Source organism: Eptatretus burgeri, chromosome 14 (genome assembly GCF_056783735.1).
Source record: "Eptatretus burgeri isolate ZD-2024b chromosome 14, Ebu_testis_v1, whole genome shotgun sequence".
Classification (NCBI taxonomy): Eukaryota; Metazoa; Chordata; class Myxini; order Myxiniformes; family Myxinidae; genus Eptatretus; species Eptatretus burgeri.
In genome coordinates this window covers 72436640-72460549 of record NC_140974.1, presented here as the reverse complement: position 1 = coordinate 72460549, position 23910 = coordinate 72436640, and the positions used below count along the sequence as shown (strand labels likewise).

Sequence of the window (23910 nt, the reverse complement as noted above, 5' to 3'; positions counted from 1 at the left end):
TGTAAGCAACGGGAGGAGTTGGCCTTGGATGCCATAGGCATAGATTTGGAGATCAAGGCAGGATGCCAGACTGTATCGAAAGCTTGTGATATGTCTACATGGAGACAACCCTGATCTCATATCTGATATTGAGGACCTCCATCCATTGTTGGGATAGGAGAAGCAGCATGTTCAAGGTAAAGTGACCAAGTCTGAATCCAAATTGGTGATCTGAGATGAGGTCATTGAAGAAAACAAATGACTTGAAGTCAACTGAGATGATGGAATTCCATGACCTTGCTGATGATTGGAAGTGAGCTAACAGATCTATAGTTAAGGGGATCGGTTTTTGCACCTTTTTATGTCGTGCAGTGATGTTGATGGTTTTCCAAGTAGATGAAAGATGACCCAGAGCAAATGACAGGGTGAAAAGGGCAGAGAGAGGATGTGCAAGAGCTGCTGAGCGGGTTTTTAGGACACATGAGCTGATGTTGGCAGTCCAGTTGCAGAGTCAGAGTCGAGGGTTGAAAGAACCTTCTCCATCTTCTTAGGTGCAAAAGATACAGAATCCAGGAGAAGTTTGGTATTATATGACTGGGTAGGGTGAATGCCTGGTGGTGGCTTAATGGTGAGGGTGGTGGGCTTGGGATCCTAGGATCTTGAGTTCAAATCCCACTCGGCTGTTTAATTAATATCAGGTGGGGTTGACTCTGCCTTAAATCCCACTTGTCCATTGAATTAATACCGGGTGGGGTTGATTCTGCCTGCCACCATTATGAGGTCGGCAAAATGAGTGCCAGCATGCTGGTATCCTGTGTTGGAGTGGTGACCCATCAAGGATTGTGCCCAATGGCCAAGAAGACTGCTTAAGCAGTACCAACGCTCTGCACAGAGTATTGTCCCAATGGATGGATGGTAGGGTGAGCAGAGAGAGAGAGAGAGAGAGAGAGAGAGAGAGAGAGAGAGAGAGAGAGAGAGAGAGAGAGAGAGAGAGAGAGAGAGAGAGAGAGAGAGAGAGAGAGAGAGAGAGAGAGAGAGAGAGAGAGAGAGGGGTTTGGGACACAAGAATTGGAAGCAAACATAGAATTGAGGAATTCTGCCTTCTCACGAATGGAGTTGGCTGTGGTGTCATTTAATGTGAGTGAAGGGATGAAAGGGCAGCATATTCTAGAGATAGACTGAACAAGATGCCACCAGGTTTTAGAGGAGGAAGACAAGTTTGAAAGTTCAATCTTGAGGTTGGACAGATGTTGTTTTCTGGCTCTCCTGAGAGTGGACACACACTTGCTGTGGGCTTTCTGGAATGCACTCAGATTAACATTGGTCTGGTTAACTTTCCAGGAAGAGAAGGCAGTTGTTTCAGAGCAACTGCCTCACTGCAAGATACAGTGAACCATGGGTGTGAAGGATGGTATGATAACTGCAGACGAGATGGGATGGATCTGTGCACAAGAGAGAGCAGGTTCCTGTGGAGTTTCTGTGTTGCATTAAAAATGAAATAAGCCAATTCTCCTCCCCACTAACAGAGCCCCCTACCCCCGCCCCTCCCACTTAAGTGTAACAGCCCAAATGTTGAAAAGGTGCCTCTAACGTTCAGGGAGTATACACAACATTAACCTCATGGCTTCTCCCACAGCACAGTCCAGGACTTTTCCTGGTACAGGTTGTCACAAAGCTCAAAATTAAAGCACTTGAGACATGGAAACAGATGAGTGCGCCATTTCTCAAACATGGACTGGAATGATGAACTTCTCTGGCACAACATCTCAAAAGGAAACACCTCTTGAGATGAAAGCCGTTTGTGCAGGGTGCCGCCACAAGGTACCTTTCTGTATCCACTTTAAATTAGCTGTAGTGTCCACCCACAACTCCTGTGGTGCCAAAGAACCAGGCTTTGGGTGGTGTTGATGTTTTTAAAGGCCAGAGGGCATTTTTGTCCTTTCCAGGTTGTCCATTTCCAGAGCAGTCAGTGGCTTCAGAGATAAGCATTCCTTTGGGGATTTAAATCCAAGCATGGAGGTCTCTTGCCATCCCAGGAAAGACTTGGTGGGAAGATTGAATTTTTACTACTGGAATATGTCAGGTTCACCTGCACTGTACACTTGATGCGGTGAATTTTCGGTAAACATTTTGGATCAACTCCACCATGAAGGGCTCACGACAGATACATATACATTTGCGCTTGTACTTTCGACCTGAACTGACACTACTTGTCGACTGGAACACTTTTGAACTGAGCGAGCTGTCTATTACGTGCCATACATTGTGGAGGGGGAAGCAGAAATATTCTGGTAAATCTCCGGGGTTTTATGGCAAAAATAAGAGCCAAGAAATGGGAACAATCTCCTTGAGGATTCACTGGAAACACAAACAGAGAATCCTCTAGTTGCTCGTGCATACCAGCTCATATGTGCTTCCACTACCCTTTCATTGTAGCTTGCACCCTTGGTGGATTTCATCTTGTCTCTTCTTATACTCAGACACAAGACCAAAAACCAAACTTCTGCATCTTCCAAAACTCTGCACAACTCGGTGGAAGGACGAGCCAGCTTTCAACCGGTCCACTTCTACAAGGTTCGCTTCCAAAGTCCAATCCTTGTGGGCAACGTTTGTGTTTCCCCGATTCTAATTTGCATTAAATGGCAATCACAAAAGGGGACATCACCAAAAAAAAAATTAAGTTCAATCTCAACCCACGTGGCTACTTGTTGTAGCATAGGCCTCTACTGCTCTTGTATCAAGAAAAATTCCCCGTCAAGGCACAACTCAAAACGTAGACGTGTCGCATCTGTGCAAGTTACCTGAAGAGATGAAGACAGCATGTGTGCATACATTTGTATACATTAGAATATATACAACATCCACATATTACATACACAGGGGGTGGAAAGGGGGAGGAGGAGGGGTTTAAAAACCCCTTAAAATTTGCTCTTTTTATTTTTTTTTAATTCACATTGGCACACCTGTCTGGAGACGTATCGCACTTGCAAAATTGGAATGACCTTTAATAGGAGATTCAGGTAACCAAATAAGGCACCATCCAATTCTGTCTTATCTCCATAACAGCCTCACCCACTTCTTCCTCTGCACACATCAGTCCAAACCTTGCCCAACCTTTCCTCCCTTATGAACACCCCCAATAAAGTAATCTACACATTGAAACTTTGCAGCTATGCTTTAACACCACACTGCCAGTGCAACCTCTTGATCTGCCATAATTAACGCTTAAAAACAGCCTCAAAGCAGCTAAACTAGAACGGCACTCGGTAGAGCGCATACCTCCACCAGGATGAAGAGTTTATGTTTTGCATCCTACCGATAGGTCGGATCTGGATCCGAACCTGAACCAAAATCGAATCCGCTTGTTCTTGTCACCAAACCAACCCATCCACCTAGTTTTGTCATAACTCATCCGCAACAGTTTGAAATATCATGCTATATATGGTTTTTGGCCACATCTCTCAACCATGAAGAATCACTTAAAAATATATCTATTTAATTCTCGGATCCGGATCCACCTCCGGATCTTCACCTAAATCCAACCTGTCGACACCCAACCTGTCGACCAGATTTCCCCAGAATCCATCAATAAGTGTTTGAGATATCCTGCTCACAAAGACAGACAGACAAACAGACAAACAGGGGCCTGTAAACATAACCACCATCCATCTTCAGTGTTGGAGGTATTAATGACCCATGGTACTTGGAATCTGCTAATAAGCATTTTAACCTATTTTGGTTTCCCAAGAGTGGAGATTATTGGACACCGTGTCGTGATGCCCACTCAAACGCCATCATGGCTATCCGCTTCATCGTACAACCATCTTCATTGTCAAGGGAGAGACAAAATTGGTTCACATTTCTCTGTAAATAATCTAAGAGGGAAAGAGGGATAAATATATAAATGAACATCGGTGCTTGTAAGCTGAAAAAGAGAAGAAAACAAAAAAAAAAAAAACCACCGCGTCATCACCCCCATTTACAAACCTTACGACAAAGACCTGCGGCCGTTGGTCCCTTCTCATCATGTGGTAAGCTCGCTCAGCGCAGGCAAACACGTGAGGAGACAGTGTGGACCAAAATTTCCCCGACTCGCTGTGGTAGAGGTGAGAAATCTGGAGTTTGCAATGAAAGAAAGAAAACAATGGTGTGAAAGCGAGTGAGCATGACACAAGCAGTTTTGTCATACTGTTTGTCATTCCAAGGACAGAGGTGAGGTACGATGAAACACCTGGCTCCATATTGGTAATGTACATCGAATTGTGTGTGCATGATGTTCTGTTTTACATCAGGTGTGTTAAATTCCTTTCCTCTAGGAGTGTGTTCTAGGACTGCTGAACGACACCGAAGCATGCTGACGGCATACATTTACTTTAGGGTGCCCATGTTGTGGCCTTGATCCCACAAGCAGGCAGTAGTGATTGGCTATGGCTGCCCTGATGATATAATCTGCAAACGACAAACATTGTGCTCGCAGGGCTACATCGGTGGAGAATCTCTTTTTTCAATGAATATGATAATACCAATGGCCAGGCAGACAGGAAAGGCACTCAAGGCAATGGAAGACCCGCTCGTCGTCTGAGCGCAACCCTCTTACTCCTGAGATACCTTTGGCCGATTCAAACATCACTGAAGGTTCTGTATTACGCGTCAAGGTTGCCAAGACTGCACATTTCAAACAGCGGCCTCACATGTCATGGATCAACAGGCTTGACATCAGAGGAAAGTGATGATTTCACAGCCGCTCCTGAACTCTATGACCGTGGCGGATAACTCGAAACCATTTTGTTGTTATCCCCCAAAGGGACTGTGGAATGGTTTATCCGTCAGCGGCATGACCCACAGCTCTCTCAATAACATCACAGACCGGATGGAGCGTCCCAGTGGATTCAACTTTGACGTTTCATTTTGTATCCTGTATGTGGGATGTGATGTGATGTAACATTGTGATTGGCTCATGACAATAACCATGGTAAAGTATCAAAACAACACCTTTTATGTGGGTTGGTAAATTTCTACAAATGGTGTGTTCACTAAATGTTTTTAATTTATTGATTATGTCTTTCCACAAATTTAGATTTTTTTTCTTCTAATTGTTTGGATATTAGAATTAAAACACAAAGGACACCAAATGGCACCTTGCGTTGGCTTAATGGTTCGGGTCGTGAGCTCGGGATCCTCGGATCCCGAGTTCAAATCCCATTCGGCTGTTGAACTAATACCAGATGGGGTTGACTCTGTCTGTCATCCTTCCAAGGTCGGCAAAATGAGTACCAGTTTGCTGGTATCCTGTGTCGGTGTGGCGACCCGTCCAGGATTGTGCCCAATAGCCAAGGAGATTGCTTAGGCAGCACCAACTCTCTGCACAGAGTATGGTCCCAATGGATGGCTGGATGGATGGACACCAAATGTGAAAAGCACTTTGCATCGACGTATTCCAGTTGGTCTGTGCTCGTTTGTGTAAAGTTAAACGAATTCCACCGAACGGTTGTGTTACTTGCCCGTTTTCATCAAGTTTCGCGCGGTGCTGTTGGCAGTTGATGCCGTTCAAGTTTACGTGTGCACGTGTAACCTCGGAGTAGTTACACGCGATATTTCAAAATACAAGGCCATAATGAACTTCTAATGGAGATTCGCCAATAATGTAGTTAAAGAAAACATCCATATTGACCAAACCTCGTATTTAAAGGGAACATCGACCTTTTCACTTACCACGGCAGAGTAGATGGGTAGCTGTCTGAAGGGATTAAGGACGAGCAGGATTTCTCCAATGTAGGTCTAATGGACAATGGGGTAGGGTTAACAATGAATGTGAGATAACTGTGATGACCAATCACCGTGTCTGTTACTGCTCACATGACTATTGTGTGTTTGAGAGTTTGTGTTTTTTTTTTAAAGAATAGTGATGTACAGTGTGATAGTGGAGCACAGTGGCAGGTGGTGCAGCGCAGTGTTGTGGAACATGATGTGGAGTGGTGCAGCGCAGTGTTGTGGAACATGCCGTGGAGTGGTGCAGTGCAGTGTTGTGGAACATGATGTGGAGTGGTGTAGCACAGTGTTGTGGAACATGATGTGGAGTGGTGCAGCGCAGTGTTGTGGAACATAATGTGGAGTGGTGCAGTGCAGTGTTGTGGAACATGATGTGGAGTGGTGTAGCACAGTGTTGTGGAACATGATGTGGAGTGGTGCAGTGCAGTGTTGTGGAACATGATGTGGAGTGGTGTAGCACAGTGTTGTGGAACATGATGTGGAGTAGTGTAGTGTGGTGTCGTACGCGGCGACATGTGGTTTAGCGTGGTGTAGCGCAGTGTCATTCAGTTATGGGACAAAGCAATGGGGTGATGTCGATGTGACGTATATTCTGATAAAAAGCAGTCTTGTGACGAGGCATCGAACGGCATGGAGGAACACACATATATTTGATCCCGTTGGAACCTCTTCTGCAGCTCGTAGCAAACAAATTTCTCGGTGAGTTCTGTGAGAGAAGCAAGGTCGTCACTTGGGGATGGAGGCTTCAGTCGAACCTGCGGAGAGAAAGTGGTGTTGTTGTTGCCCATTTCATTCCTTCCTACCTTCAATCACCAGCATCTTTCACACCATTCACTCCAACCCATCTGTCCCTCCCATCTCAACCCTGTCCACAAGATTGCTTTTCTCTTTAAATTTGGTTTTTCAATTCAATCTGTGCTCGTCATGCCCAGCCGACTCCCCCCAATCACATCTTTTTGTTTTTTTATTATTATCATGTCTCCCCCACTCGTTTCCAAATGGTTCTCGACTCCGACCCGCCCACTTGCCTGCTCAATGGGAAAGTTGCCATTGGCGTGCGAGGCGGATTTGCGTTTATCTTCATCCCTAGCTGCACGCTCGGTTGTGGTGCGAATATCTCCGAACATCCAAGCTCGTTCCGCCTGCTGGTCCAGCCAGCCCATTGGTGGAGCTAAAGGATGTCTGCCAATTTCATGATAGGAATGGTCTTTAAATTTACAGCTGCTCATTTCATTTTAAGCTTGTGGATTTTGTTAATTTATTGAGTGGTTATGATATCATATAGTACCATTACATACATCATCACAATTACATTCAATTACATAGATCACTTCTTGTCATTACATGCATTGAATCGCTTCCATAGATTGCACTGACAGAGTGACAGATCGACACGTCGGCCTTCTTTCATCATATTTGCTCATTTATCTCCGAGACCGAGAAGCATGTGGTCTTGTCTCAAAATCATGTCCGTGTAGTGCTGTGTAAGTAATCACCTCTTGGCAGGTACAAACTCATCATGCAGGATCTGCTCATAAGGCTGGTCTTCCACAACTGTTGCGACTTTGCCCATTCCGGTCTCGGTCCAACGCTTTGCCCAATCCGCTGCACCTTGCCAAATAACATCTTGGATGAACATGGAGCTTGCCAGGTCTGCCAAAACACAAGGTCAATGTTTTGAAATGTGTTTCAGTTTGTAGGGTTATTAGTTCGCTCGGGCTCAGTGTTAGCAATGAATACATTTACAAGTCCAGTAACAGAAAAACAGAAATTTAAGAAATGTCAGCAATGAGAACTAGAGCGAAGTCGATGGCATCACATCACGAAAACTAACAGCTTGGTTTTTTTTTCGGAGCCTGGTGTTGGCTAAGTGGTTAAGGTGGCGGCTTGGGATCCTAGGGTCCTGAGTTCGAGCCCCGTTGGCTACTGAATTAACACCAGGGGGTTGACTCAGCCTGTTATCCTAATGAGGTCGGCGAAATGAGTACCAGTGTACTGGTCCTGGTGTACGCCCCGGATATAATATGTGTACCATATCCCTGTGTGTCGTAAGAGGCGACCAGGGTTGGCGTCAGGAAGGGCATCCGGCCAGAAAACATTGCTTCAAGAAGGGAACCATTATCGCATGGAACCCACAAAAAGCTAACCCCCTGCTCAGCAGGGAAAAATGGCTGTAAAAAGGCTGTTTTTATGATTCATTTTTTATCTTGCAGTGGGTTTTCAATGAATTAAAATATATATTAAATTTTCATGGGACCTTTACCTTGAGATACAACATTAGAAAGTGTTGGATCTATATGAGAATAAAACCTTTGCCGAAGTATAGTTTTTGGATCGTCATTCTATTGGGAAAAAAGAAGGCAGGGGAACGGGAGGTAAGAATGAGGAAGAAAAAAAAGTGAGAAAAGGAAGAGAGAAAAATCCTGTTTGTGATGTGTACTTGGAATGTACAGGGTGTTGGGAGTTGTGTTCAACCATTACAAAGTGATAAGAAAGTTTAAATTTTCATTTTCTCTTCTCTCACTTGTTGAACCGTCTTCCCAAGTCTATTGTAACAACCTGTTCCCTCCAGGACTTGGTCTGTTGCCCACCGTCACCTCGTTGAATCTCCAAGATAAATATGCCAAATCAATTTTGCACCAAAATAAATAAATATGCCAAATGTTGTGCACTTCAGACATACTGTACATTTACAACGACAAGCAATTTAAACATCACAAAGAACAGGATTTAAATTTCCATACCCCACTAACACTAACATCAAAACGTATTACCATTTGCTTTCCATGTATCGACCAAACATGCAAAGCCATGGAAACGTTTAAAACGTCACAAAACCAAATGTCAGTTCGTCAAAGGACATGTTTCATCAAGTTGGCCCTCCATTTAATCAAATCATTCCTTCCTGGATTTGTTTTAATCCTCCCACACAGTCACGTTTTCTCCAGCACAGGTAATATAGACAAACAGTTTAAAATTGAAAACCTTTTAAGGCTTTTTTTTTTTCCTCAGATTCATGCACTGAGAAGGATTGTAAACAAAAGACTGAATATTAAGAGAAAATAAATAAATTTTAAAAGTTCAATAAGAAGAAGCAAGGTTTTCGAAGTAAGTCATATGTTGATTGTTGTGGGATGCAAAGTGTGTTCCAAACAAACAGACTTACACAGATGCTTACCTGATGGAGACTGCTGCTTGTGGTTAGACACGTTTGGGTTGGCTCCATGACGGAGCAACAGCTGCGCAGTTTGAGCCTCCGCAAAGGAATTGGGAGAAAAGGGGAAGGGGTAAATGTGGGGGAGGGGTGGGGGTTGTGGGAGAGTGTGTGGGTGTTAGATGGTAAAATGCAACAGTTTGAATGTCACACCATGGGAGGAATTATCTTCCGATTGAATGACTTCGCTAAGAACTAGCAGGGTAACCCAGACTTATGCACACTCGTCTTTGAGCCGTCTATCCTGGATTCGAATCTCGGCCGAGCTACAAACTGTCATCCTGGTTTCTCGCAGGCAGGGCGAGGCGACAATGTGCAGTCCCTCGGATGGACGTTAATAAACTGGGCGTCGCGTCTGCCAGCATCACTTGGTGAATGTTAAAGATCCCACGGTGTCCTTCGCGATGAGTAGGTGAGCCATCGCCAGCACCCTGAACAAATTACAAATTCCTGCCCTAACCTACAGAAGTCACCGAATCAGTGGTTCACGTCAGGTCAGGTCAGGTATGGGAGTATGTGCCGGAGAAGTGCGTCGCTGCGTCCGTTTTCCGCTGGTACTCCAGGGGCCTCCGTCTGGCCATCCCCCAGGTAGATGCCTGGCCCATCCCCATCTCCTTGAGATGCTGATCAACCTGATGCAACCACGAGGCATGTGGTCGGCCCATTGGCCTCCTCCACTCACGAGGCTCCCCCGCTGAGAGAATCTGGTGAGCAGGATCAGCATCAGAAAAGTGAGACACATGTCCATACAGCCGCAGCTGATGCTCACGGACTATGCAGGTAACAAATCTCATTTGAGTCTCTCTTCGCAACCGCTCGTTGGACACAAAGTCCGACCAGCGATAGCCAAGGATTCTCCGAAGAGATCTGGTACCAAAGGAATTAAGATCCCTCATCAGAGTTCAAGTCTCACATCCATCGAGCAAGACTGGAAGCACCAAGGATCTGAAGACTCAGACTTTCGTCCTCCCGCACAGGTACCGGCAGCGCCACACCCCATGATCCAGTGAATCCATGACTCCCCAGGCCCGACCCAGATGTCTGTTGACCTCTGGCTCACAGCCAGCAGAGGCATGAATATCACTGCCAAGGTAAGTGAATCTCTCCACAACCTCAACATCCTCACTACAAACAGGACAGCAGCATCCAAGATGTTATTGAAAGCCTGCATCTTAGGTTTGACCCAGGAAACCCATAATCTCAGCAGCTCCGACTCCCCATTCAGCACCTCAAGGGCCCCCAAAAGGATATCTAGAGTCTCCACAAAGATGACTGCATCATCTGCGAAATCAAGGTCAGAGAAATAATATGGCCGCCATATTGGTATTCTGGTGGGCCTCTGCTGATAATTATACACTGTCCGGGTTTATTGAATTCGATTTCCATTGGCTTCATTTTGATCAAGTGTTACTCACGATGAGGGACCCGGAAAAATCTAATCATATGTGGCATAAAAATTATAAGTAAGACTTAATCAAGCCAGTCAGCATGCACATACGTGCCTCCCTAAACAAAAATTGAATGGCCCCATATTGGGGTTAAATATCCATGACCGTGTGACGAATCAGCTCATTCTGATATAACCATGACGGAGGCTGACATGGATGAGAGGCGTCGAGTTGATCTTTTTAATAGCTCCTTAAATGTGCGTTTTCCCAATTGGAATTTGTCGCAGTTTGTGACCACAGTGCGGTCATTCTTGTGAATCCCATGACCTCTGGTGTTCAGGTGAAGCACATTTTTGAACAAATAATGAACAGTCATAGTAATGTATTCTCGATTGCTGAACTCATAGGGGACAACCAATCAAACAAGAACCTTCAGATAACTCATGATAATTTCATTAAAATGTAAATTTCACCGTTACGGGCAATGATAAAAAGTGAAGGCAGCACTTTGTTGTGTTTTCTCAGCTACCGGATAAAACCCCAGCGGTTTTTTTGTTGCCCCATTGATCAGCAAGTCTGTGGCTTGACATGGAAATAGAAAAATTAGGGTGGCTGTCCAGCTAAAGAGAACAAAAATGTTGTTATAAACCCAATGCAAAGAAAACTAGGAGGGGACTCGGATATAGAGTGCATACCTCCACAGAGCTGAACAGTTTATGTTTTGTATCTCACCGATAGGCCGGATCTGCTGACTTGAACCAAAATCGAATCGACCTCTTTTCTTGTCATCGACCCAACTCATCCACCGAGTTTCGGCCAAATCCGGCAACTTTTTGAGATTTTGGGCTCCACATAGTTTTTGGCCAAATTTCTCAATGGTGACGAACCGCTGATAAAGATTTTAAAAAATTCTCATATCTTAATCCATATTTGGATCTTCACCAAAATCGAATCAATTTGTGCTCGTCACACATCCAATCCGTCCACGAAGTTTCGTCCGAATCTGTCTACAACAGTTTGAGATGTCGTGCTCACAAACAAACAAATAAACGTAGGTGAATACATAACCTCCTTCCACCTAAGGTGATGCTGTGGCGGAGGAAATGAAGTTAAAAAAAAAACAAAAAAACAATGTAGTTGTGGAACAATAAGATGGAGTTCTTAGTCGTGCCCCTCGTTACTGGCAATTAGTGATTGCAATACCTTTCTACCTGGAATGGGATAATAGGTGAGCTCGAATACGGACGAGATGAAAACTGGTGACAGTGATAGCATGGCATAGAACAATTACTTTATAATAATTATGAGATTGAATGACACAGTGATTGAGTAATTGTATCTATGCATCACATGCATCAATACCTGCCCAAATCGAGCTGCCAGGTGTAAGGGAGTGTTCCCTGCTGTGTCTTCGAGGCTTGGGTCCGCACCGTTGTCCAGTAGCAGTCGAGATACAGAGAAATAGCCAAACACAGCCGCGGTGTGCAGCTGAGGATTCACTCCCCAGATTAGGGAGTAAGGAGGTATCAGAAATAATGGGGGTTGATGGTTAGTGAGGAAATAAAACGAGGGCCGAGAGAATCAGAAGGATGCGCAAGTAAAGCTGAAAATGGCAAAAGAAAAGAAAAAAAAAGGATGATGGAGTAAAGTATGGAAGAACAAAATGAAGGAGAGGGAGGAGGGAGATGACAAGCACACGGAAGAGCAGGAGGGCATGGGGAGAAGAGACTAAGAGTCCATCAGGCCAAGTTAAAAGTTCGAGATTTATGAATTCGAAAGGCACTTTGTTACCATGGCAACCCCACGATGATCCCGGGTGTTGAGGCTCGAGCCAGAATGGACGAGCGCCTGCGCATGGCGGAGCATCTCCTTTTCTCTACCTTCTCGGCTCTCTCTCAGCTCATTCTCCCCAAACCCTGTCAGTAAAGGCATACTCCTGTCCAAACAATTAACCACCTGTGTTGACACAAAACATGACCTTCATATCGAGACAATGTCTACAAGAGAAATGAGTTCCCATGCATGGAAACATTAGCTCCACATTGAGGACCCATGTACGGTCCTCCACATTGAGGACCCATGTATGGTCCTCCACATTGAGGACCCATGTACAGACCCCGCATGTATACTTGGATGATACTTTAATGGTGGTACACTCAGCTCTGATGCCTTGTATTCCACGAGTACATCAGCACAGTGCCAACAACACGCTGACCTGACGTCACACTGATTAATGCTCCACTTCGTAATGCATGATAGGACGAAGGCTGAACTGTAATAAATCAGGACAGCACCTCAAACTGCCAGGATAGACCTTAAACCGTGCCTTGTTGGCATTGGATATGTCGCTGATTACGTCGACTTGAGATTCTCTTGAGTATGACGTCAAACATGTACACAGCGTAATGTTTGTTCATTCAAACCGTACGCATATTGGACTATGAATCATAATGTAGCGTTCAAATTAAATGATTTTCTGCATTTTCATTCATAATTTATAATAATAATAATAATAATAATAACTAGAACTGCCACTTTATAACTGCTGGTAGTGATGAACGGGTACCAAGACAACGGGGTTTGATACATGGGATAACAATAATAATAATAATAATAATAATAATAATAATATCATTTACAATGCGATGCTTTTCACGCAACATCAGAAACGTCAGGTTTGACGTCACGAGTCTTAAACCGTGGGGGAAACAAGTTTAAAAGGGAACCCAAATGCTCAGACGACCTTGATGTTATTCTATCCCTTGATATCCTACAAAATCGATATGATGTGTCTTTTTCCGATTTATAAATCGGGTAATTTTGCAATTAAAAGTCGAAACCTTCTTCATGCTTATCCGTGACATCAGACCCAGGAGTCAACCGCCACACCCGTACTGGTTACGATTCAACTGAAACGGCGAATAATTTTCAATTTTCCACACATATGCCGAGTCGATGGGTCCTTGGTGCTCGTCTAGTAAATCAAACCGAGATGGTTTCACACCACACCAAAAGTTTGCCAGAAATTGGACGAGGTTCGTCCGAAATACCCGAGTGTGGATTGGGCTGAGAAAATGTTCGCTTTTGTGCTCGGAACATTTTACAGAGCATTTTTATGAAACAACCGATATGGCTAGATCTCGTGGTTATCCGCTAAGATTGAGAAAGAATGCCATGATCAATGCCCCATGATCAAGAGGAAGAAACGGCCGTCGCTCAAAACTAACACCATCTCTACCCAGCTACCAGCACATGAACACGGGCAATTTGAGCAGTGAATCAAACACCTCACCTCGCCACCACCCCTACAATACCCCCACCACACTAGCACCACTCCCCTTTACATTTGGGTGGGACATCGACACGGCACGAGACACAACACAGCACGGACATGACGGTGGGACACGACACAGCACGACCACAGGCACAAATGGCATTCCTAGAAAGTATAAAATGGAATGATTCCATAACATAAAGGACACCTGGTCAGCCTGCGATGGTGGGACAAAGGATCTGTTCATAATTTTGTCAGTGGTGTCCGAGTGTGCCATGTCCGTGTCATGTCATGCCATGCCGTGTCCGTGCTGAACTGTGCCGTGATCTGCTGTGCCATGTCCGTGTCGTGTCCGTGCTGTATACGTGCTTCTGCTGGAGTAGTATAACTGATTTATCAATAAATACAAAATTCCTGATAAAATTTCAATTGAATGGAAAAACAAAACATACCAATCTGTAGTGAACATGCGACCAGAGTTTTCATCTTCACGAACACTTCCATTGATCGCCATCTTCGTATGAATCGCTCGCATAAAGCTCGGAACGATACGGCTCCATAATCCCCCCTCCAAAAGCGTTTCCATTACTAATTTTGTCTCCAATAATTACTTTAAAATCCCACTGATCAGTTCCAACATACAGAGAATGTTCAGCGTTTCTAATAACAGTGGAATCAGTGTCGGAATCTGAGCTTGAAATACACTGTTTCTCTATGTAGGCTGTCATTTGGATCAAGGTGGGTTCTGGGTGTGACGTCACTGGCGAAAATAGAAAATTGACGTCCTAGGCTTTGTGATTAGGAAAAAGAAAAATCAAAATTGTCCCCTTCAAATCTGACTGTGATTAATGATTTTCAATTATTTTCAGAAAAAAAAAACTTGCATTTGGGTTCCCCTTTAAAATGTGCTCAAACACTAGAGCAGAGAATGCTGATGCATCGTAGATTGGCTATTGTGCACTCAAGCACGGTTAGTGTGGCGCACCTCTCAGCACAATGGTGACACCTTCGTCGAGACAAGGCATAAACCCTTTATTTCTTTCTCTCTACCGTACAATGTATAATGCATAATTATAAGTCCATGAACAGACAAAAGACAAAAGCAACATAACATATGGGATTTGGAGCTGGGGGTCGCAGAATCATAAACAACATTCCCAGATTAGCGCGGTAAACAGGATTACAACCCAAGTATTGTTTGAAGCAAGATTGGGAGCTTGAGCTGTTACTTAAACTTCATAAAACTCAGAATTACTGTTTGTGATCATTCATGAATTTCATCTTTAAATTAATTTAAAATAAGATTTAAAAAACACCATGAAGGTGGGGGAGGGGGGGAAGGAGCTCAGTGAATTTAAGAGCGAGTCTGGTGGATGTAGCCACGTGTTGTGCTTGTGTGTCCCTGATTGGCTGCAAGTTTAAAACACACTTTCATGAATGGTTCATTAGAACTTTTATTCCTCTTTTTCCCCGCCTTTGGAATAAACTCCCACACTCTCTTCAATCCCATTCTTCCCTCCAGGCCTTCAAAAAGCTGTTCACCACCATCTCTTATCATCCCCCATCCAAAACCTCGATCTTTTCTACCCCCATAAATCCACCCCAAACCCACCTCCTTCAGATTCCCTGTTTTCATACAAAAGTCTGGGCTTTGGCTAGTATATTCTAGTATATTCTCAATTATCTTGTTCGATAATGTTTTGCATTATTGGTTATCTGCGATTACCTCCACAACAGTGTGATAGGAAGGTGCAGATCAACATTCCCCACCAAATCAGCATTCCCGACTTGTCTTTGAGCTGCCGAGTTCTGGGTTCGATTCTGAACCTGATGTAAACTGTAACATTTCTGCTTTCCAGGCAAGGAGTCCCAGTGAAGAATATGCCCTCCATCGGATGGATGTTAAGCTGGTTGTCTCAGCTGCGAGCATTAGTTCATGGACGTTAAAGATCGCATGGTGTCTTTCCACTGAGATATGCGAGATATCGCCGACACTGGCTGTAAGTCTGTAAACTTGTTGCCCTTTGTCGTTTTGCTCCTCCATGAGTCTAGTTTTGTACATCTGGATTTGGGGATTTTCTCCCATTCTTCCTTGCAGATTTACTCAAGCTCTGTCAAGTTAGTTGGGGAGCGTCGGTGAACAGCGTTCTTCAAATCTTTCCACAGATTCTCAATGGGATTCAAGTCTGGACTTTGTCTGGGCCACTCAAGGACTTTCACGTTCTTGTTCTGAAGCCATTCCAGTGTTGCTTTGGCTGTGTGCTTGGGGTCATTGTCCTGTTGGAATGTAAATCTTTGCCGCAGTCTAAAGTGTTTTTGCACTCTGAAGCAGGTTCTCCTCAAGGATTTCCCTGTGTTTGACTCCATTCATCGTTCCCTCTATCCTTACAAGTCCCACAGGCCCTGCCACAGAAAAGCATCCCCATAGCATGATGCTGCCACCACCAAGCTTCACGGTAGGGATGGTGCTACATGGGTGATGAGATGTGCTCAGTTTCCGCCAGATCTAGCGCTTTGCATTCAGGCCAAAGACTTCAACTTTTGTCCCATCAGATCATAAAATCCTTTTGCCTCATGCTCTCAAAGTCTTTCAAGTGCCATTTTGCAAACTCCAGGTGTGCTGTCACGTGCCTTTTTCTCAGGAGTGGCTTCCGTCTGGCCACTCTCTCATAAAGCCTCGATTTGTGAAGTGCTGCAGTGACTGTTGTCCTTCCGGCAGGTTCTCACATCTCAGCTAAGGAACTCTGTAGTTATGTCAAAGTGGTCATTGGGTCACCTCCCTGACAAAGGTCATTCTTGCCCCGTTGCTTAGTTTGGTCAGACGGCCAGCTCTAGGAAGAGTCTGGGTAGTTCCATGTTCTTTCCATTTCCTAATGATGGAGCTCACTGTGCTCTTGGGAACTTTCAACACAACATAAATTGTTTTTACCCTTCCCCAGATCCAGGCGTCCTCACAATTCTATCTCAGAGTTCTACGAACAGTTCCTTGGACTTCATGGTGGAGTTTCTGCTCTGACATGCACTGTCAACTGTGGGACCTTATGTAGAAAGGTGTGTTTCTTTCTAAATCATGTCCAATCAATTGAATTGGCCACAGGTGGACTCCAATCAAGTTGTAAAGACATCTCAAGGATAATCAAAGGAAATTGGATGCACCTGAGCTCAATTTGGAGTGTCATAGCAAAGGGGTTGAATACTGATTGATGCAAGACATTTCAGATATACATTTTAATTTAACACTGCATAGTAACCTACTCAACCACCCTCATCTCTTTCTGCATTTACCTTTACACCTCACTGGAATATACCTACTCCACACCCTACACATTTGCTCCTTGAAGGTTGCCCATTTCTCTGATGTGGACTGCCCTCTCGTTAGCTTCTCCCAATGTAGAGCACCTAACGCTCTTCTCGTTCGCTCAACGTTTGCCTTCCTGAAATCTAACAACCTTGCCCTACTGTCCTAAACTCCAACTCTGAGCGATACTGTTGCATGCACGATGTAGTGGTCACTTGTCCCAAAATGCTCTCCTACCTCCACCGAGTTTACTATATTGGGATCATTACTGCAAAGGAAGACTAACACTGCACTCCCCCTCATGGGCTTTCCCACAAATGATTTAAAAGTATCTTACCATTCCTACAATCCCGAATCTCCATCCATACAGAATCCTTGACATTAATTCCCTTCTCAATGTCATTCCTTACTCTCGATACAACATTGTCTTTTACCCAGAATGCCACACCACCTCCCATTTTCTCCTTCCTGTAAAACGTATACATGTTGTCGCCTTCCCGTTGTTCTGTCCTGCAACAACTCTCCTCATTAAAACCGAGTCTCACTTACTACAATTATATCGGACTCCTCATTATCTACTTTCACCTCAAGCTCCTCTATCTTAATATTTAAACTCCTGGCATTAATATATAATGTCATGAACTTTTTCTCTCCTGTAACCACCCTTTTCTGCCTGTCCCAACCAACCAGCCATCAGCAGTAGTTCCCCCATCAACATCATCTCCACCCTACTCTAACCTAAAAAATAAAACCTCTTCATTCCAACTTCAATTCCCAAGTTCTGTCAGTTCTGTGTCCTTCACTATAGCACTTCTTTTCGACGTGGTGGTACGTGATCAAATGCAGGGCTTTGCTCTTCATATGTCCCCTTTCCACACACACAATATGGTAAAACATGGAACAGGGTTTGTGAAAAGGAGCAGTTTCTTTAATTTATTAACCTCAGCCATCTTCGAAGATGGATGGAGGTTTCTGTTTTCACCCCTTTCTGTTTGTTAAGTTGTCGAAGAAAACTTCTGTCACTTTGTACAGTTAAGAGTTTGTTTGTTTGTTTGTTTGTGTGTGTGTTTGTCTGTCTGTGCATCGATTTTCTCAGCGGTCCTTGTGTATATGTCCACAAAACATTTTGACATGAAATATAAACACCCAAGGACTGAACCTATAAATTTGGGTGAACCTGGATCAAATGATGACGTCACGAAAAATTCACAAAGTTTCAAAAAATCCCAATCATTTACATGGGACGAAATTTCAAAAAATCATTTCTCCGCCATTTCTTGTTCAATTGCTTAAATATTTAATGTGCTTATGTAGGGTCATAATATATTTCACCCTGCCATGTTTCAACCAGATCGGATCCAGATTGTGACGTCACAAAATGTTTGAAATTTGCATTGAAAAGCCCATTTAGATGACAAAAAAATTCTTAAAATTCGAAAGTTTTATATTTTTCGCTCAAACTTTTAGGGAATGTAAAACATACAATTGGCCATTAGCTGACGTAATTTGATCAACTTCCGGTTTGTATTCTGGATCCCATCAGCAAAAATGTATCATAATTTGGCCATTTTTGAAAGCGTGTATCTCCATCAATTTTTGTGATATGTGGCTCAATCTAGGTGAGAATGTAGTTCAGATATTACTCTTTCATGAGATATCCAGGCCTTCGTTGTGACTGTTCCGGTTCAATAGTTCGCCTGACACCGAAAATTCGTCTATCGCGCTCAGGCGCCAATGGCACTATTCTGCAAACGTGATGTATTATTTTGCAGTGCAGGCCAGTTTTATTAACAATGAAAGGCCCTCCACATCGTACCAATCCATTATGACGTTACCATCATGCAGGTGTGTCAATTTTCCGTTTTCAGTAAGAATTTTGCTTGTTTTTATGCGGAGGAGGTGGAGGTGATGATGGAGTTTTTGACTTAAACCATTGACATCACATTCCACATTCGAATGTTGTTCATGATGGCAACTGACTGAACTGTAAATGCTGTTTCTTGTGCTGTATCCGTGTGACTGCAATGAAGTTATAATAAATTTTCAAACAACTTCGACAACTTCCTCACTCCATGAGTGATTCATTTGTTTGTTTGTTTGTTTGTGTTTGTTTGTTTGTTTGTTTGTGAACAGTATTACGGAAAACTCCTCGACGGATTTCGACGAAACTTGCTGGGGGGTTAGGTATGGTCCAAGGATCATGCCATTAAATTTTGGACTTGGTCCCCCCCCCCAAAAAAAAATTTAGAGAATTTTTTTTTTTTTGCATTTCTACACGTTTTAAGTGATTTCCAACCCCCCCCCAAAAAAAATTGTTACCCCCTCCAAATTTTTTTTTTGCATTTCTACATATTTTAAGTGATTTCCAACACCCCCCCCAAAAAAAAAATTGTTCGAGAAAAAAACATTTTTTTTTTGCATTTCTACATGTTTTAAGTGATTTCCAACCCCGCCCCCCCCCCCCCCAAAAAAATTGTTAGAGAAAAAAATTTTTTTTGCATTTCTACATCTCTTAAGTGATTTCCAACCCCCCCAAAAAAATTGAGAAAATTTTTTTTGCATTTCTACATGTTTTAAGTGATTTCCAACCCCCCCCCCCAAAAAAAAATTGTTAGAGAAAAAAAACATTTTTTTTGCATTTCTACATCAGTTAAGTGATTTCCAACCCCCCCCCCAAAAAAAGAATTGTAAGAGAAAAAAATTTTGCAACTTTTTTTCAACAAAATTTCGATTTTTGTTTTTGCATTTCTACATGTTTTAAGTGATTTCCAACCCCCCGCCCCCCAAAAAAAATTGTTAGAGAATTTTTAATTTTTGCATTTCTACATGTTTTTAGTGATTTCCAACCCCTCCCCAAAATTGTTACCCCCCCCAAAAAAGGAAAAAAAATTGCATTTCTACATGTTTTAAGTGATTTCCAACCCCCCCAAAAAAAATTGTTACCCCCCCAAAAAAAAATTGAGAAAAAAATTTTTTTTGCAGTTCTACAACTTTTAAGTGATTTCCAACCCCCCCCCAAAAAAATTGTTAGAGAAAAAAAATTTTTGCAACTTTTTTTTCAACAAAATTTCGATTTCTTTTTTTTCTACATGTTTTAAGTGATTTCCAACTCCCCCCCCCCCCCAAAAAATGTTGGAGAAAAGAACTATAACTCTGTCAGCACTGTTGACATATTTAATGAATAAGATATGAGGTTCACTTCAGTGACCCAGCAGTATTGGCGGCGGAAGTTTTGCACTCTCCCGAGTGCTCCCCCTCTAGTCTCTTCCTGTTTTATCATTGGTTGCCCTGAGTACACTAGGTGGCAATCATGACTCCAGTAAGCCACAGAACCTGTTGGTAACAACAGAAGGGGATGGACTTTCTTCTGTACCTAGCATCTCTTTCCCTTCTCTTCTCTTCTCCAGACACTGCCTCCTATTAACATGGATAACAGCAAACATCACACAAGAAAGGGTTGAAGACTGTTTACTCTCAACAATGGGCTGGTCAGCCTTCTATATTCATCATCAACAAAACGATGGAGTCCATTGTTGCAACTAACCTTGAAGACCTTTTGCTCAAAAACTCTCACGTCACCAAAAATCCCCAGTTTTAGCTCAAAGCACCGAACCAATATCTTCATGGCTCAGAGACTACATCCGCAGGTTGATGGCTTTCTGCCACGCTGTTCTTGGTGCTCTCGAATTTTGCATAACCTTGTTCCATTCTCGATCTAGGTGCTGCTTACTTGAGAAACCACTGAAACGATACTGCTGATGACTCAACTCAGTCGGATAATCAGCTCATCAGTTCCCAGCTTCTCTGCATGCCGTGTGTTTTTTCTTCCCCCCTCAAGGACCGAGGCTCGTGGAAGAGCAAGGTAGAACCGACAATGGAAAAAAACATCGACGGAATGAACAAACAGGAAAAGAGGAGAGGGAGCAGAAGGAAACAAACATGGAAACTAGCAAGTAAGATGACTGGGTTATTGAAGGTTAACGGGGGTAATAAAGACCATGGGTCAGAATTGAGGATGCAGGGAAGAGTGAGATAGAACAACCGTTTTGGAGATCAAAAAAAAGAGCAAATGCCTGGAGAATGACTTTTAATACGGGTAAAGACATAAAATTTCGACTTCAAACCATCTCAACAAGTGGCTAATCAAGAGAAGATAGAGACCTCAATTCCACCATCATCTATGATAAGAAGAACACATGTCAAACAGACCCAAGAGCCAAGTCAATGCTTCGGTATTCTTTGTCATGCCAAGTTTCTCGACTCATTTAATGGCACACAAGGCCTTCCTTTTGCAGTTCAATGGAGTAAAGAAGAGTATCTTATTCAGCGCAGGCCTGAGAAATTGATAATGACCTTGTGCTTCTTGTAGCTGTTGGGTATAAAGCCTTGAGGATCATTTGCACTTTCCAACCAGGAAATCCAGAATCACGATCCATTTCTTCCTCACTACAGAGTGACAGTTCTTGTTGTGTTCTACCACCTCTCAAATTGTAGCCTTTCCTCGGTTGGTTCACTCATTTTCTTCTCCGCACTCATCATGCAAGGGAGCCAGCACACTGCTATCTCATGTAGGCCCATAGTCCTACTCATAACCCTTTACAATTTTTCAAATTAAGTGTTGTGTTTGTCTGTTGTCTGCCTGCTCTCCGTTCGTCCTTTGTGATATATTGAACTCCGCAGTTTGGTTGTTTTGTTTCAACATGAGCCTCAATAATTGTATTTCATTAATCTCAGCTTTCTTGTCAAGCGAAACATTTAAATAAAGAACATGAAATGAAACCAAATTAAACATTTCTTCAGTATTAATAAAAAATATATATTATGGAACAAAATTGTCTTCTTGCCTCAATACACTTCACTGTAATCATTAAGACACCAAACTCACCATGCCTCTGTAGCTGCAGCAAAAGCAAAGCCTGAGCCTCAGAGCCAGGAGGCGCAACGTCGAGTGGAAGCCGGTTGTCGCAGTCCGGGAAGCAGGGATCAGAACCAGCCTGGAAATGAGTGGATGAGAGGTATGCAGATCATTTTGGATTTGAATATCTTGTACCGAACAAGGAGATGGATGTGAGGACCTGAATTCTGGGCCATCAAATACTGAATGCCGCAAGGTAAGTGCAAGTATCACATTCAAGAAATCTGGTTATCAGAGGCTAAGTGTGGTGTATGTGCCGACACACGAGAACTCAACTGACCGCCAAAAGTAAAAGCAGCATGTCCGTGTTTCCACGAGCGCTAGCGATGTGCAAGGGGGTGGAAAGGTCACTGTCCAGAATGTCTGGAGTCGCACCACGGGTGTAGAGCCATTCGGCAGCCTGGACACTGTCATGTTGTGCACACTAACCAGATGAATGAAAGGAATAAAAGTAGAATACACTGTTAAATGAATCCATTAAGTTGTTAGAACAGCACGGTGAGTTTTCTTTTCTTTTGGATGACATTAAACTCATTAAGCAAAATGGATCACAGAACATGAACAACGTTATTGAAAAATCAATACAAGGTTATAAATGAAAACTGAATTATGAAAACATCCTTCATTACTGCAGCAAAAGCAGATGATCCGCAATGGGTGAAATCTGCAAAGGTACGAGCTTACAGGAAAGCCTGGTTATTAAAGGTGAGCGAATGGGAGATGTACCAAGTGCAGAAGACTTGCTCCACTAAAGCTGCGGCTGTTTGGATCAAGTCCGTACGCCAGTAGCCTCAGCACTGGGTGTTGGGGAGAGAGCACACATGACAGAGGTGGAATTATTATGAAAGTTTCTTTGTTACACACGTGCGCACACACACAACCCCGGCAGAAAAAAATTCAACCGCAATCATAATGGATGTGATTGTAAATTACAGATATTAATGGTGTTATAATGACATCTCTCCGAGACGCAATGGCTCCCTGCTGGGGACTGGTCCCACCTTGCTCCCCTTTAAGGCGGTCCAAAACGAGGATTTTTACACCACTGGTATCTCGACACAGGAGGTAGATGCCTCAGGATTACCAATCTGCCATTGGTAGCAAGTTGGTGCACTATAATTTATGCAAGCTTACATCTGGCCTTGCCCTTCCTGCTGTTTGATATGTCTGCCCTCAGCAAGCCAATCAAGGTCACAAGGATTCCTCAACAAACTCTCACTTGTTCATTGGATGGGATGCTACCTGCTCGCGGGGTCAGTGATGGTGTCACAGGACTCTGGTCCCGTGGAATTGTCTCCCGTTTCATCATATTGTCCTCACTTAAGTCTTTCAAATGGGCTGCCATTCGTTAGCTCATGTCCTCACCAATGGCCATCGATAATCTCTTCTACACACTCCGAGTCTTTCCCATTGTGTCCTTCCTCGGGCTATTGTTAATCTTTATTTTTTTGTTATTCCTCCTTGTATAGGTCTACGCACCCCCTCCCCTTCCACTTTGGTCGTTTGTAAACCGGCTGGCCTTTGTCGTTCATCTACTCAATGATCCTCGACCATTGTGTGCAATACATATATATATATATATATATATATATATATATATATATATATATATATATATATATATATACGTATACATGTATATACGTATATATTGGTCTATTGTGCCTGATGAAGCCGGCTGTGAAGCCGGCGAAACGTTGCCCTGAGACCGGGTCTGCTCTCGCTTTTTTGCTCAAATTAGCGGAGTTGATCTAGTTTTTCCTTTTGGTTGGAAGCGCCGCCTTCTTCTTTAAAAAAAATAAACATATATATATATATATATATATATATATATATATATATATATATATATATATATATATATATATATATATATATAATAATTGTCGAATGATTTATTTATTTGAGTGATTCGGTATCATTTTAGAACTTCAGTCAGACTTTTGCTGGAGCCTGATATGCTCGATGTAGGCCGACTGTAGCCTACTGGTTTGCAATACTCCATTTTGTATTGCACAGTCAGTGTGATGTTGTTAAATTTTATTGTCACATCAGTGATCTAAGGCTAATGGA

At 43.1% G+C, this 23910-nt stretch overlaps 1 protein-coding gene across 2 annotated transcripts in view; it reads right to left on the bottom strand.

Annotated features, from left to right (window-relative positions):
* LOC147013595 (unconventional myosin-XVI-like) overlaps positions 1-23910 on the bottom strand; it is a 216530-nt gene that overhangs the window by 165657 nt on the left and 26963 nt on the right. For both annotated transcript variants that reach the window (XM_085855525.1, XM_085855524.1), the window contains exons 3-13: positions 22564-22634; positions 22118-22261; positions 21808-21916; positions 12142-12266; positions 11713-11838; positions 8927-9002; positions 7245-7401; positions 6777-6930; positions 6393-6503; positions 5692-5757; positions 3967-4094 (exon numbers count right to left, since the gene is read on the bottom strand). In XM_085855525.1, the coding sequence (XP_085711651.1) occupies positions 3967-4094; positions 5692-5757; positions 6393-6503; positions 6777-6930; positions 7245-7401; positions 8927-9002; positions 11713-11838; positions 12142-12266; positions 21808-21916; positions 22118-22261; positions 22564-22634 (1267 nt within the window). The remainder of the gene's footprint in view (positions 1-3966; positions 4095-5691; positions 5758-6392; positions 6504-6776; positions 6931-7244; positions 7402-8926; positions 9003-11712; positions 11839-12141; positions 12267-21807; positions 21917-22117; positions 22262-22563; positions 22635-23910) is intronic.